Source organism: Sorex fumeus, unplaced genomic scaffold, assembly GCF_029834395.1.
Source record: "Sorex fumeus unplaced genomic scaffold, SorFum_2.1 ptg000054l, whole genome shotgun sequence".
In the NCBI taxonomy this organism is placed as follows: domain Eukaryota; kingdom Metazoa; phylum Chordata; class Mammalia; order Eulipotyphla; family Soricidae; genus Sorex; species Sorex fumeus.
Genome location: NW_026606111.1, coordinates 28,992,443 through 29,006,310, shown reverse-complemented (window position 1 = coordinate 29,006,310; position 13,868 = coordinate 28,992,443). Strand labels below are relative to the sequence as shown.

Genomic DNA, 13,868 nt, shown 5'->3' with positions numbered 1-13,868 from the left:
AACCCTGAATCTCTTTTAAAGCAGTACAGATTATCCAAACCGAGCTCAAGAAAATCCGACCACATGTATATCCTCCGTCCAGAACCATAGCCCACCAGCTGCTTTCCTGCGTCCCCATGACCAGACTCACGACATTCATTCTCTGCCTCCACACCAGGAGTCTCTGCCTGTCTATCCTTAGGAGACATGCCTAAGATTTGTCACCTGAATGGAGACCCAAACAGACCGTCCAAATTCAGTAACTTTTCTGTGAGCACGTGATGCTCATCCTGCTCTGCTTAGGTCTGTGGGGGGCTATTTTAGTGCACAGCAAGAGGCAACAATTAACTTCAACTTTGTCCTTAAACAACGCTGACAGGGTTGGGATGCAGCTCAGCAACAAAGCACAGGCTTCTGCATGTGTGGAGGCTCTGAGTTCTATTCCTAGCCCTGGGAACAAAATACCAATCTGACCACAGTACACAGCAATTAAAAAATATATACTATTTTGTCATGATCTAGGACTCAATGATCACGGTCCTCCCGTTGTTCATCGAATTTGCTCGAGCGGGCCCAGTAACGTCTCTATCGGAGACTTTGTTGTTACTGTGTCTGGCATATCAAATATATCACGGGGAGCTTGCCAGGCCCTGCCGTGCAGGCGAGATACTCTCGGTAGCTTGCTGGGTTCTCTGAGAGGGGCGGAAGAATGGAACTCGGGTCGGTCATGTTGGCTGCGTGCAAGGCAAACGTCCTACCGCGGTGCTATCGCTCCAGCCCGATCTAGGACTACAAATCATAAATACATCAAGCAGTATGTAACACATAAGTGGTCAGTAATCATAATTCCAATAATCTGAGATTGAAAATCAAAAATACTCCAACAATACAATACAGTATACACACACGCACACAAACTTTTTTTTTTTTAAAGTGAACTAATCTTTTCAAGGAGAAAAAAATTTTTAGATTGACTATACATAGAATTTTCACTTAAAATATCCCAGGTCAGTCACAAAGTATTTTATCCTAACTAAAACAAGTAAATTTACAATTTAATTTTGCAGTGCCATATACACACAAGAGCGCGTGCACACAAGGCATCTGCACTAATGTTGAGTTGCATCTCTGGCCTAGCCTTACAGTTCATCTCATTCATTAAGACAACGTACAGACAGTCTCTGGCTACACCATCAGAACACTTCCAACCCTGCCTTTCAAGATCAGACTGACATTCTCTAAGTTTCACCATCCTAGAAAACAGGATCCTAGAATGATCTCCTAATTTCCTGCCACAGTCAAGTAACTTGTTTCTTTAAGAGTTACCACAAGGAGGGGAGCAGAAGCAAGGGAAGGGAGAAGGGAGGAAGAAGCTGGAGAAATAGTTTAGCCAGCTGAATGCATACTCTACATACAGAAGACCAGGCTGAATTTCTGAGACCACATCGTCCCCTGAGCACTCCCAGGCACGGTCCTGAAACAGAGCTGGGTAGCCCCCAGCAATGCCAGACAGACCCCCTTCCCAAAAACAGAAAAGGGAAGCAAAGCGGAGGGGGATTGCTCTGCATGCAGGAGCTCCAAGGTCAAGTCCTAGCAATGCATAGTCCCTTGAGGACCATGCAGTATAAACAAACATGCACTGGCGCTCTCATACACACACACACACACAGACACACACACACACACACGCACACACGCACACACCAAGTCAAGTGCAGATCCCAAACAAATCTGGGAATAGCCCAGGAACCAAACACCAAACCGAAACAGTTACCAGGAGAATGAGGCTTGGCAACAGAAGAAGGAAAGAAAGAAGAGAAATACCTGAGGAAGATGACTTTTAAGATGATGTCAAAGTTGGTAAGAAAAAAAAGCCATCATAGTTTTATTCATAGTTTTTTCTCAGATATATAGAATTAACTTATGTGCTTCTTACTTTTAAAAATTACAATGAAAAATACTAGTAGTAAAAAATTAAAAAAAGGGAGAAATGAAGTCAAAGTACCAAGAGCCAGAGAGACAGTACCACGGTGCTGTCTAGCATCGAATGATTCTTCTATTTGTGCCCAGCATCTTTCTTACCTTAATATCTTTTAGAGAAGCAAACTTCTCTATACCTAATTCAATCATATCCAGCACATGGTAGTCATACATACGACCTAGAAGAAAAATACATTTTTAAGCAGTCAGTCATTTTCCCCAAAATTAGTCATCTTCTAATTATACACTAGATGCTATTACCTGACTCTCTTCTTTTTTCTTATATCCCCAAATATTTATCTTTCTTAAATTTTTATCTCTTTTTTTCTTTTGGATTTCGGGGGAGCACCCGGCAGTACTCAAGGCTTATTCCTGAGTCAGTGCTTGGGGGAATATGCAATGCCTGCGACTGAACCCAGGCCACCAGCATGCGTAGCCTTCACTCCAGCTCATTCAGCTATCTCTACGGCCCTTCTTAAATTTTTAGTTCTACTAGAATAGATTGTTTCAATACCAACATTGAAAAAAATCTTAAGAGACCATTTAGAGATCTGTCTTAGTTTGTTTTTGCTTTTTGGGGGCCATACTTGGCAGTGCTCAGGGGTTACTCCTGGCTCTGCACTCAGAAATTACTCCTAATAGTGTTCAGGGGACCATATGGGATGCTAGGGATTGAACCCGGGCTGGCCGTATGCAAGGTTAGCACCTACCTGCTGTACCAACTCTCCAGTCCCTGTATGTTTTAAAATAGAAAAATGTCTACAACTTGAGGTAAAATATTTACATGTCATTATTTACCTGGGGACAGATAACATTTTATCTCACAAGGAAATTAAAGAATTAAGCTTAGGGGGCTGGAGAGATAGCACAGCAGGTAGGGCGTTTGCCTTGCATGCGGCCAACCCGGGTCCGATTCCCAGCATCCCATATGGTCCCCTGAGCACAGCCAGGAGTAACTCCTGAGTGCAGAGCCAGGAGTAACCCTTGTGCATCGCCGGGTATGACCAAAAAAAGCAAAAAAAAAAAAAGAAAAGAAAAAAGAAAAGAATTAAGCTTAGGACTAAGAGGTGGCTCAAGTGACAGAGCACACACCTTCCACGTCAGGTCCTTGGTTTGATCCTGGGCACAGTAACAAAAGTAACTCGCTTAGTTTACTGGTTACTCCTGAATCCTCAACATCAATTAATCTGAATCACAGAGCTGACACTATAAATAAAAGGTATATTTTGTTTATGGATTCTTGCGGGGGTCATAAATGGTGATGGTCAGGGGTCACTCCTGGCTCTGCGTTCAGGAATTATTCCTGGTGGTGATCAGGAGACTGATGGGATGCCAGGGATCGAATCCAGGTTGGCCATATGCAAGGTAAGCACCCTACCTGCTGTATTATCTTTCCACCCTAAGTGAAAGTTTTTGACTTTTTGGTCACACTCAGCAGTGTCTTGAGGCTATTTATAGAGGTACTCTTCAGAGCACCTGGCACTGGGACCAAACCCCACAGCTCCCACATGCAAAGCAGGTGCTCCTGCCCTCTGAGTCATCTCTCTGGCCCCATAAATAAAATTTTTATAAATAAAACATACCGATTACGAGATTATTTGGCCGCTTCTTATTATGGGAGCCAAACATGAATAAAGAACAATCTGATTTCTTTGAAAAGAATTCCTGTAAAGCCAAAGAAGTTCCATTTAGTTAATGCATACATACAAGAATGACAGAATTATACCTCTGAGTAGGCTGGAGACAGTACAGAGGTTAAGGCATTTGTCTTGCATTCCTCAGACCTGGTTTGCAACCCTGGCACCACTTATGGTCCCGAGTACCACCAGGGGTCACTCCAGAGCAAAGCCAGGAATCACCTCTGAGCACAACCAGGTGTGGTCCAACCATTGCCCGCCCACCCACCACATAAAGGTCACACAATGGTCCCAGCCATAATGAATCTCAGGACGGGAAAAACAAAGAATTGTAGCACTTGAAAAAAGTCTTCCAGTCCTGGGGCTGCACGTGGCTGACCCAGGTTGGATCTCCCACATCCCATGCACCACTCGGAGTAATTCCTGAGTGCAGAACCAGGAGTAACCCCTGAGGATCACTGGGAGTGGCCCACACCCCACTCCCCCAAAAAGAAGTCTTCCAGTCTTATTTTTAGTAGAAACTAATGAAAACTTCGGCACAGGGTTTCTGAAAGGACTTTATTTCTAGTCTTTTATCTCCAATTTTCTGATTGGGAAACCAATTTTGTGGGGCCAGAGTGAGCTCTTAAACAGTCTCCCACATGCATTATAGGCAGGAGGTCCAGATCTGATCCCCTCAAGCACTGGCAGAAGTGACCCCTGAGCAGAACTGGGAATAGCCCGTGAGCACTACTGGTTGTGACACACACACACACAAAAAACAAACAACAACAACAAAACACCAAACCAACAAACAGCTACACACTCAACATTCATTCATCATTCACCACTTACTTTTATACACCTTTTATCTTGTCATTCGCTAGTCCTTGGATTTAGTTTTGGCTGTCAATAAACTGCCAGAGGAACTTGATACACTGTAGTAAAGCAAGCTGTAATTGCTACCAGTAGTTCAAGCAGTAGTTTCTTCTTCTTAAAGTATACCAAAAAAGTCCAATTTCTAGAATAAAACTTGCTTTATAAAAACAAACTAACAAAAAAAGACAACAGTGCTCACTTCAGTAGCACGTATGAAAAAAAAATTCTTTTAAATAAAAATAGTACATGGACCAGAGAGAAGAGAGTACAGTGGGCAGGGCACTTGCCTCAAAGTCAACCTGGGTTAGATTTCTAGAGTCCCCTATGGTCCAAGGAGCACCGCTAGGAGTGATTCCTGAATGCAGTGCCAGGGGCAACCCCTGAGCATTGCCAGGTATGGCCCAACTCCCCTACACACACACACACACACACACACACACACACACACACACACACACACAATATAGACAGTACAAAAGAAGAAAAAAAAAGTACAGCAGGGATGGTGATTGCCCAGCACATGGCCAACCCAGGTTTGATCCCCAGCCCTTCATTGAATCCCTTGAACCCCGTCAAGAGTAATTCCTGAAGCGGAGCCATGGGGAAGCCTGGAGCACTGCTGGGTGTGCTCCCACACACCAAAAAAACAAACAAACAAATAAGATTAACAGGGGCCAAAGAAATAGCTAAGTTAGTGTGTGGTTCGCATGAAAGAGCCCCACATTTGATTCCTGAATCTGCAGGGTCCCCCTGTAACTGCCAGGAGCAATTAACCCTCTATCACAGAAAGCTGGAAGCTGTAGTAAAAAAAAAATTTAAAAATCTGTAACCACATATTTTTTGTGTGTGTGAATTTTTGATTCATATACTTAGAAAGCAATTCCGAGGCCCAGAGATGTGGCTCAGTGGTGAAGTGTGTGTGCCTCACACGTGTAAGTCCCTGGGGCCAACACAGCTGAGTGCATCCCCAGCACAGGGTGACCCTATCACAGCAAAACAACAAAATTTTTTATTTCGTTTTGTTTTCGTGTCATACCCAGCGATCTCAGTAACTGTAGCTCTGCACTCAGGAATTACTCCTGGTGGGGTGTGGGAACCATATAGGGTGCCAGGGATTGAACCAAGTCAGTCAGGTGCAAGGAAAAGCACCCTAACCACTGTACTACAACTCTGGCCTCACAATAATTCTCCTTCTAAGCAGTGAATATATACTAACCAAGTGAGATATAAGTTCTCTAGAACTATTTTTAAGAATATGACAAATTGGTCTCATGAGATTTTTTTTTTTATGGTGGTGCTAGGAATTGAACCCAGGACCTCTCATATCCAAGTGCTCTACTGCTGAGCCACATCCCCAGTCTGATAATTTCTCACGATCACGACCATCCTGTTATTCATCGATTGCCTCGAGCAGGCCCCAGTAACGTCTCTTTCGTCCTAGCCCTGATATTTTTTAAAAAGTGCCATATTCAAGGCTCTTTCAGAGTTAGGAGAATGAGACCCATCACTGTTACTGGTTGATAATTGTTGATAATTTCTCATTTAAGAAAAAAGCCATGAATTATATTATAAGAATTAAACTTGCCTTGCAAGCCAGTGACCCGGGTTCAATCCCAGGCACCCCATATGATCCACCACTAGTGATCCCTGAGTGGACAACCAAGTAACTCTTTGAGCAGAGCCAGGGATGTCTCAAACCACCTGTGCCCCCGAGTAAATAAAAATAAAATACTTAGAGGCCCATAAGTTAGAAAGATTTCTCATACTTACCAATGAAGTCTGATCTTCAAATGGTCTTGTAATATTTTTCCTAAGATACAAAAAAAGATGAGTCTAATTTTAATCCTATGTAACTCAACCCAGAGTCAGAGGAGGATCAAAAAGCTGGAGCACAAGTCTAGTACGCACAAAAGCCCTCAATTTGACTCTTAACACTGAATGGCCTTTATTCATTTATTTATTTTTGCTTTTTGGGTCATACCTGGTGATGCTCAGGGGTCACTCCTGGCTCTGCACTCAGGAATCACTCCTGGCAGTGCTCAGGGGACCATATGGGATGCTGGGTATTGAACCTGGGTCGGCTGTGTGCAAGATAAATGCCCTACCCTCTGTGCTATTGCTCCAGCCCCTGAATAGCCTTTAGAGTGCTGCTGTGTGAACTCTAGTTGTCCCTTGGAATTGCCCAGGAGACCCAAAACTAAAACACGAAATTTGGGTAACTGAGGGGCCAGAGCAATAGTACAGCAAGTAGAGTGCACACCTTGTACAAAGTCAACCTGGGTTTGATCTCCAGGACACCGAATGGTCCCCCAAAACTACCAGGAGTGTCCTGAGAGCACAGAGCCAGGAGTAAGCCCAAAACACTGCCAAGTGTGCCTCCCCCACACACAAAAAAATTAACTCATCCAATAACAAGCTTAATAATAAAGATAATCTTATATCCAGATTATCAGAAAATGGTAGAAGGATATTCAAGCAAGTATCTGTATAATGCCCAGTAAGCGCAAGGCACTGTTTTAGGAGTCAGGGATACTATATTTTTGTTTGTTTGGGGGACACACCTAGCTATGCTCAGGGATCACTTCTGGCTCTGCACTCAGGAATCACTCCTGGCAGTGCTCAAGGGACCATACAGGATGCCAGAGAGCAAACTCAGGTTGGCCACATGGAAGGCAAATGCCCTACCAATATATTATTTCTCTAGCCCCAGAGATACTATAGTATGCCAAACAAGAGCCGTGCTTTTGTGGAGACTATGTCCTTGTGGAAAAGTAAACAATTTCTAAAAAGAGGAGCTAAGATGTGGTCGGAGAGAGTGCAGTGGGCAGGGTGCTTGCCTTCCTTGCAGCCAACCCAGGTTTGATCAGCAGCATCCCTAATGGTTCCCAAACACCACCAGGAATAATTCTGAATGCAGAGCCAAGACTAACATCTGAACACCACCAGTGTGGTTCCCCATCCCACCCCCCCACCCCCAAAAAAGGAGCCGAAGAGATAGTACAGCAAGCAGGGCACTTGCCTTGCACACTGCCAAACTGGGTTTGATTGCCAACACCATCTATGGTTCCCTGAGCCTGCCAAGAGTGATCCCTGAGCACTACCAAACGTGGACCCCAAACAAAACAAATTGTGATTAAAAAAAAAAAAAGTTTTAAAGTGAACCAGAGAGATTAAGGACTCTAAGGTTAAGGTCTTGCCTACTTCATAGCCAGGTTGGGTTCAATCCCCAGCAATGCATATGCATACGGACAACCGAGCCCTACCAGGCGTGACACCTGAGTACAGAACCAGGAATATAACAAGCCCTCCTCCCCACCTTCAATTTTTAAAAAATTAGGTAGTTAGCTTAGTATGAATAGTAGTGAATAATTGAGTGAGATCTGATAAATTAGTCATGGAAAAAGTTTAAAGTTACGTATATTGTAGAAGAGGGATCAGAACAAGTAGGTTCTGAGATGGAAGCAAACTTAGACGATCCAAGCAACCAAAACCAAGTGTCACAGATGGTTAGTGAACAAATGGGAATGATGGAAAGACACAGAAAAAACCTAGGTCATATAGGGACTCGTTGGTCAAGGTAAGGAATACAGATATTACAAGAGTAGCAGGAAGCACTTAAGTATTCTAAGTATGACAGTGAAAGAATCAGATTCATATTTTATGATTTATTTTCAATTTGGGGGTCACAGCCAGCGATGCTCAGAAATATTCCTGGCGGTGCTTGGGGGGCCATATGGGAAGCCAGGGATTGAACCTGGGTTGGCCACTTACAAGGTCAATGCCCTACCCACGGTTGCTATCCCTCCAGCCCTCAAATTTTATTTTAAAGGATTATTCAATGATTATGCAAGATTTACACTAGGAGAAGCTGGGTGAAAGGAATATGGGAATACAATTTGGTAACTTCTCTGTAAGTCTATAATCACTGTAAAGTTTTACATATATACATACATATACACATACACATATGCCATGGTTACAACGGGAAAGAATAGTTAATACAAACAAACTGCAAATAAACTTGGAGCCAGGAAGAGTGTACCGTTTGCATGCAGGAGGCCTATGTTTAGTCTCTGGCACCATCTCTGTTCCCTCAAGCACTGTCAGAAGCAACTCTCAGGCACTGCACAAGGTGTGGCCAAAACCCCCCACTCCCCACCCCCCAGTGAAATTAAAAATACTAACAGCTGTATATAAAGAACTGCAGTGGGTTATTTTTCTGTTTTGCGACCATATCCAGTGGTGCTCAGGGGTTAACTCCAGGCTCTGCACTCAGGAATTACTACTGGCAGGACTCAGAGGACCATTTGGGATGGCGAGGATTGAACCCACGCCAGCTGCATGCAAGACAAGTGCCTTACTTGCTGTGCTATTGGTCTTGTCCCAGAATTGTAGCGTTTTAAAAATTAAGTTCTTTAATGGTGATGGGATGGTGCAATGGTGGTGGGATTGGTGTTGGAATATTAAATGTCTGTAACAAATCACCATGAACAACTTTGTAAACCAGAGTGTTTATATATAGTATAGGGGGGAAAATAAAATTTATTTTTTTTTTAATTTCCTGAATCTTTATTTGTGGGCCCAGAAGAGCTCAGAAAGTCTACCTGCAAACATGAGGCCACAGGATTCAAGTCCTGACGCCCCACATGCACCATCCTGGTAGCTCTGCCTTTGTTCCTCAGCATAGCAAGCAATGTCTTGTGTGCCGTGTGTGTGAGCACCATAAGAAAGTGGCCGTTTGTTACTTTTAAAATGGGACAAAATAATTTAAAGTAAAAAATGTACTTACTTTTTATACAGAACACCATATGGCTTTTTCAATGCATACTGTAAGACATAATTCACAATTTCATAATACATATTTTGAAAAGCAGAGACAATTAAGCACTACAGCAAATAATCAACATTCCTCCAACATCTAAGTTCTATTTCTGACCTTCTTAGATTCCCTTTAATAACTCAAAACTTGAAACACAACTATAATAATCTAACTTAGACTGGACTTCCTTAAGCAAACACTTTCTACATGCTCTAAATAAACCAATTTAAATCACTATCTTGGTTTCTTTAAATGTATCAACTCATGTTTTCCTCAAACAACTTCAGAGTATAATGAATAAACACACTGGCCAGAGATAGCTCAATGGACTGGAGAACATGATTTGCATTTGAGAGGCCCAGGTTTGATTCCCAGCACTGAGTGGTCCCCCAAGTACATTATCAGGAGTGGTCCCTAAGTAGTGCCAGTGTGACCCAAGTTGTTTTGTTTATAATTTAAAAATAGAAGGGCCAGAGCGATAGCACAGTGGGTAGGGAGTTTGCCCTGCATGCAATCAACTCAGGTTCAATCCCTGACATCCCATCTGGTCCCCCGAGCACTGCCAGGAGTAATTCCTGAGTGCAGAGCCAGAAGTAGCCCTTGTACATCGCCGGGAGTGATCCTAAAAACCAAAAATAAATAAATAAATAAATGATATGCCTTCAGACCCCGCGCCAGGCTGACACTCATCCGGGACACCCCAGAGGGAGGCAGGGGAGCCCACAACCTGCCCAAACAGAGTCCCAGCAGTCAAAAACTTCCACACTCCAATTGCCAACAGGCTTACAGCCAGAATCTACAGGCTTGAGATAAGCGTCATCCAAGAATGAATCTGTTGAAAAACTCTGGTATGCAGGTTTTGTGTCCAAAATCTTCAGGTTCTCACAGAGTCGGAGATAGGCTCCCTATCCCAATTTCCCTGTGCTTCCGGGAGCCTGGTGGTCACATCCCTGATCCAGAGACTCACAAATAAATCTCAAAAGAGATCAGCAAGCTGCAGAGATGCTCCCAGACCCCAAAGTCACCATTCAATTAAAAATTTAACTCCAAGACAGAGAAGAAAAGCACCTGCCATAGAGGCAGGCAGAGGATGGGGAGTGGGGGGTGATGGGAGAGAACCTGGGGACACTGGTGCTGGGAAATGTATACTGGTGGAGGGATGGGTGCTGGAATACTGTTTGACTGAAATTTAATCATGAATAGCTTTGTAAAAAATAATAATAATAAAATTAGATTAGAAGAAAAATTTAACTCTAAGCTATATCACCCCTTTCAATATTTTAGAATTTCCGGAGTGACACCTCATACTCTACACCACTGACATACTAGGAGTATTATACCACATTGGATGGGATATAAAGTAGAAGTTAACTAAGCTTAAGAAAACATTAGCACACAAGGCTTAACCTGTTAACAATATGTTAGTAATCTCTTACACAAGGGCTTAATGGCTCCAGAGTCAGATACAACAATCTTTACTATTTTCTTCTAAGGAAATCTTTTTTGATCATTTATAGTGAATTATTCATTCATAACAAGCAATATAAAATAAATCGTACAGGGCCTGCTAATGGAGCAGGCTTGGGAAAATCGAAACCATGAAGCTGGCAGTTCTTTGTTTTGCTTTATGGGATCACAGATTGCTCAGAACTGCCTCCTGGCTCTGTGCTCAGGAATCACTCCTAGTGGGCTCTAGGAATCACTTCTGGTGGGGAATTCAACCTAGGTTGCCTGCTCTACTATTATCTTTGGCCCAAAGCTGGCAGTTCTTAAAGCAAGCATATTCCTTGGACTACCCAAGTTATCATGCAGAACTTTCCAAAAATCATTTCGAAGCAACTTTTAAAATTAAGTACATATACATACCATATCTCTAAGTACTTGGGTCACTGTTAAGTTTGCATTCCCCCCTTTAATCAGCATGGCATTTTTAATATTTTCAGTGAGCTTCGGTTCTCTCTTCTCAAGAAATCTCTTGGCTCTCTTCGTTTTGGGTTTTCTGTTTAAAAAAAATCAAAATTCATAACAACTTAAAACATGTTGCTCATACTATAAAACCATGACATACGTAAACTTCTAAAAATTAAACGTGTTAATTTCTATTAGCTTTTGGATTTCAAGGCCTTCATTTTGTATTACTAGCATTTTTCTATTGCAGGTTTCTAAAAAAATTATTCTTAAGGGGAGGAGTCGGAGAGTATGGGCAGCAGACAGAGTGACTGTCTTGCCTGCAGTCAACACAAAGGTTCAATATGGTTATGGTTCCCTGAGCTGGGTGTGGGCCAAAAGCCAAGGCAAAAAAGGAGGACACATTCTTACTGGCTGCATCTCTCTCTCTCTCTCTCTCTCTCTCTCTCTCTCTCTCTCTCTGTATCTCCCTCCCTCCCCCCCTTCCACTTTCCTAAATAAAATTATTTTACTTTAAGAAATAAAATCATAAAGTGGGGAGAGCCCCAGGCATGGATTCAATCCACAGTCAAACAGAGCCAGGAGCAGCTCCTGAACACTACAGACAGCATCAAAAAACAAAATTTCAAATGAAATAAAAGGTGCTCGAGACAACACAGCAGGAAAGGCGCTTGTCTTGCACACAGCTGGTCCAGATTCAATCCCTGGTCTTGCACACAGTTGGTCCAGATTCAATCCCTGGCACCCCACATGGTTCCCTGAGCCTACCAGAAGTGATCTCTGAGCAGAGGCATAAGTAAGCCCTGAGCACAGACAGTGCCCCCACCAAACCCACCCAAGGGGCAAAAAAAAAAAATTTTAAGAGCTCAGATATGAGGCCAGGGAGATAGTACAAAGGGCTGAACACATACATGGCTTGTGGAAGACCGTAGGTCAACTCCCAGGACCACTGTCTTCTCAGCATCACGGGGACAAAGCATGAACAATGCACCTGAGTACCCCTTGAGCACACGTGTGGTACCAAATCGACCTGGACCCTAAAACAAGCAGTCCCCTAAAACAAACAAGTGCACACCCAATGCTGATAGACCCGTGGGCATCTGCTAAGCACAAGGAGGCTAATCACAGCGTCTCTTTCCTCAGGTGGAGGTCACAGAGCCTGTCAGGAAAGCACACGTGATCCCTCTCCCACATCACTGTGGACAAAGCCAAACTTCACTGTCCCCAAAGGGGAATAGTGGCTGACCCTCTATCTAGGTTTAATCTTCACAAGACCCTAAGAGGCAAGCACAATTTTGTTATTTTATACAGACACCGGCGAAGAAGAATGATGGCAAAATTACAGCAAACAGGACCGCTCCACCCCATCCACCACCAAGATGGGGGTCCACACTCCAAGAGACAAAGTTATCTATACAGTGGAGTCAACTGAGGCCAAAGAGGTCTTTTTGCTTCGCCCAAGATCAGTTTCTAAGTCAAGATGCTGGAAGAGGGCTACAAATGTCAAGACCCATCTATACCAATCACACCACAAGGAAAATCAGTCATTCCGATTTTATGATGGAGCAGCAGATGGGTCTGTTCTTAAATATTTCTGTTCAGAAAAGGTTCTTACGCCCTGTTTCCACTTGCTGCAAACATCCCACTTTTCCAAACAGTTCCCAGCTGTCTATCCAAAGTTCCTCCTTATTTTGAATAACTAGGCTCCTCCTTTCTTCCCGAGTCCACCAGACAGGGGCTTTGGAAAGCAAAAGCACTTGGAAAATTCTCTTCCAGGGGCCTGAGAGATGGCACAGCGGGTGGAGCGCTTACCTTGCAGGCAGCCAACCCAGGTTTGATCCTGGGCATCCCATACGGTCCCCTGAGACATGCCAGGAGTAACTCCTGAGGGCAGAGCCAGGGGTAACCCCTAAGCATCGCTGGGGTGTGCCCTCTCACCCCCCCCCCCCAAAAAAAATGTTTTAAATCACAAAAGAAAAAAGCCAGTGAGCATTTGTACTTGCTGTAGTCAAGACTTGCTCACTCATTCAAACCGTCGGGCCCAACCGGGCGCGATGAATGAAGGCCAAGAGCTAAGACAGGGGTGGGGGCAACTGGACCGGCCGCAACCGACTGGCAACTCGATCTGTCAGATGTCGAGATCAGAGCACCCAAACCCTCACTCCATCTTTTCCAAGACGAGTCTTGAGAGGCCAGGACGTTTCTACTGGGCTAAAGATCAAAGCGCACACGGGTTCGGGGACCGACAGCCCCCACCGGCCGGGCCCCCGGCTGGGGAAGGGTGAATGCAAAAGTGACAACCAGCAGCGGAAAGCAGAGGCGCCGTCCCTCTCCGCCACCAAGCTCCATAAGGCAGCGACAGGGTAGCGACAGGCGGACTTACACGACTCGGTCCAAGGCGTCCATGGCTCGAGCGCACAACACGAACCCGGGAGGCGCACGTGCACCGCCGGCGACTCCAGCACCCACCCCCGCGCCCGGATACACGGAACCAGAAGTTGTGCTCGACGTCACTTCCGGGCACGGCCGAGCGGCAGCCGCTTCCAGGCGCTTAGCGGCCATTTTGAGTGTGGAACCGTGCCGTTTCCTTGGTTACGGGATCTTGGCCCGCGCGGCGGAGCTGAGTGAACCGGGAGGAGAAGCGTCACCTCAAAGCGGGATGACGTGCAAGCCTCCTTGGGTACCCG

At 44.4% G+C, this 13,868-nt stretch overlaps 1 protein-coding gene across 1 annotated transcript in view; it reads right to left on the bottom strand.

Annotated features, from left to right (window-relative positions):
- RPF2 (ribosome production factor 2 homolog) overlaps positions 1-13,658 on the bottom strand; it is a 29,523-nt gene extending 15,865 nt beyond the window's left edge. The window contains exons 1-6 of the mRNA XM_056125223.1: positions 13,565-13,658; positions 11,140-11,272; positions 9,244-9,281; positions 6,225-6,264; positions 3,543-3,624; positions 2,062-2,138 (exon numbers count right to left, since the gene is read on the bottom strand). Coding sequence (XP_055981198.1) covers positions 2,062-2,138; positions 3,543-3,624; positions 6,225-6,264; positions 9,244-9,281; positions 11,140-11,272; positions 13,565-13,587 — 393 coding nt within the window. The 5' untranslated portion in view covers positions 13,588-13,658. The remainder of the gene's footprint in view (positions 1-2,061; positions 2,139-3,542; positions 3,625-6,224; positions 6,265-9,243; positions 9,282-11,139; positions 11,273-13,564) is intronic.
- Between the last annotated feature and the right edge of the window lie 210 nt (positions 13,659-13,868).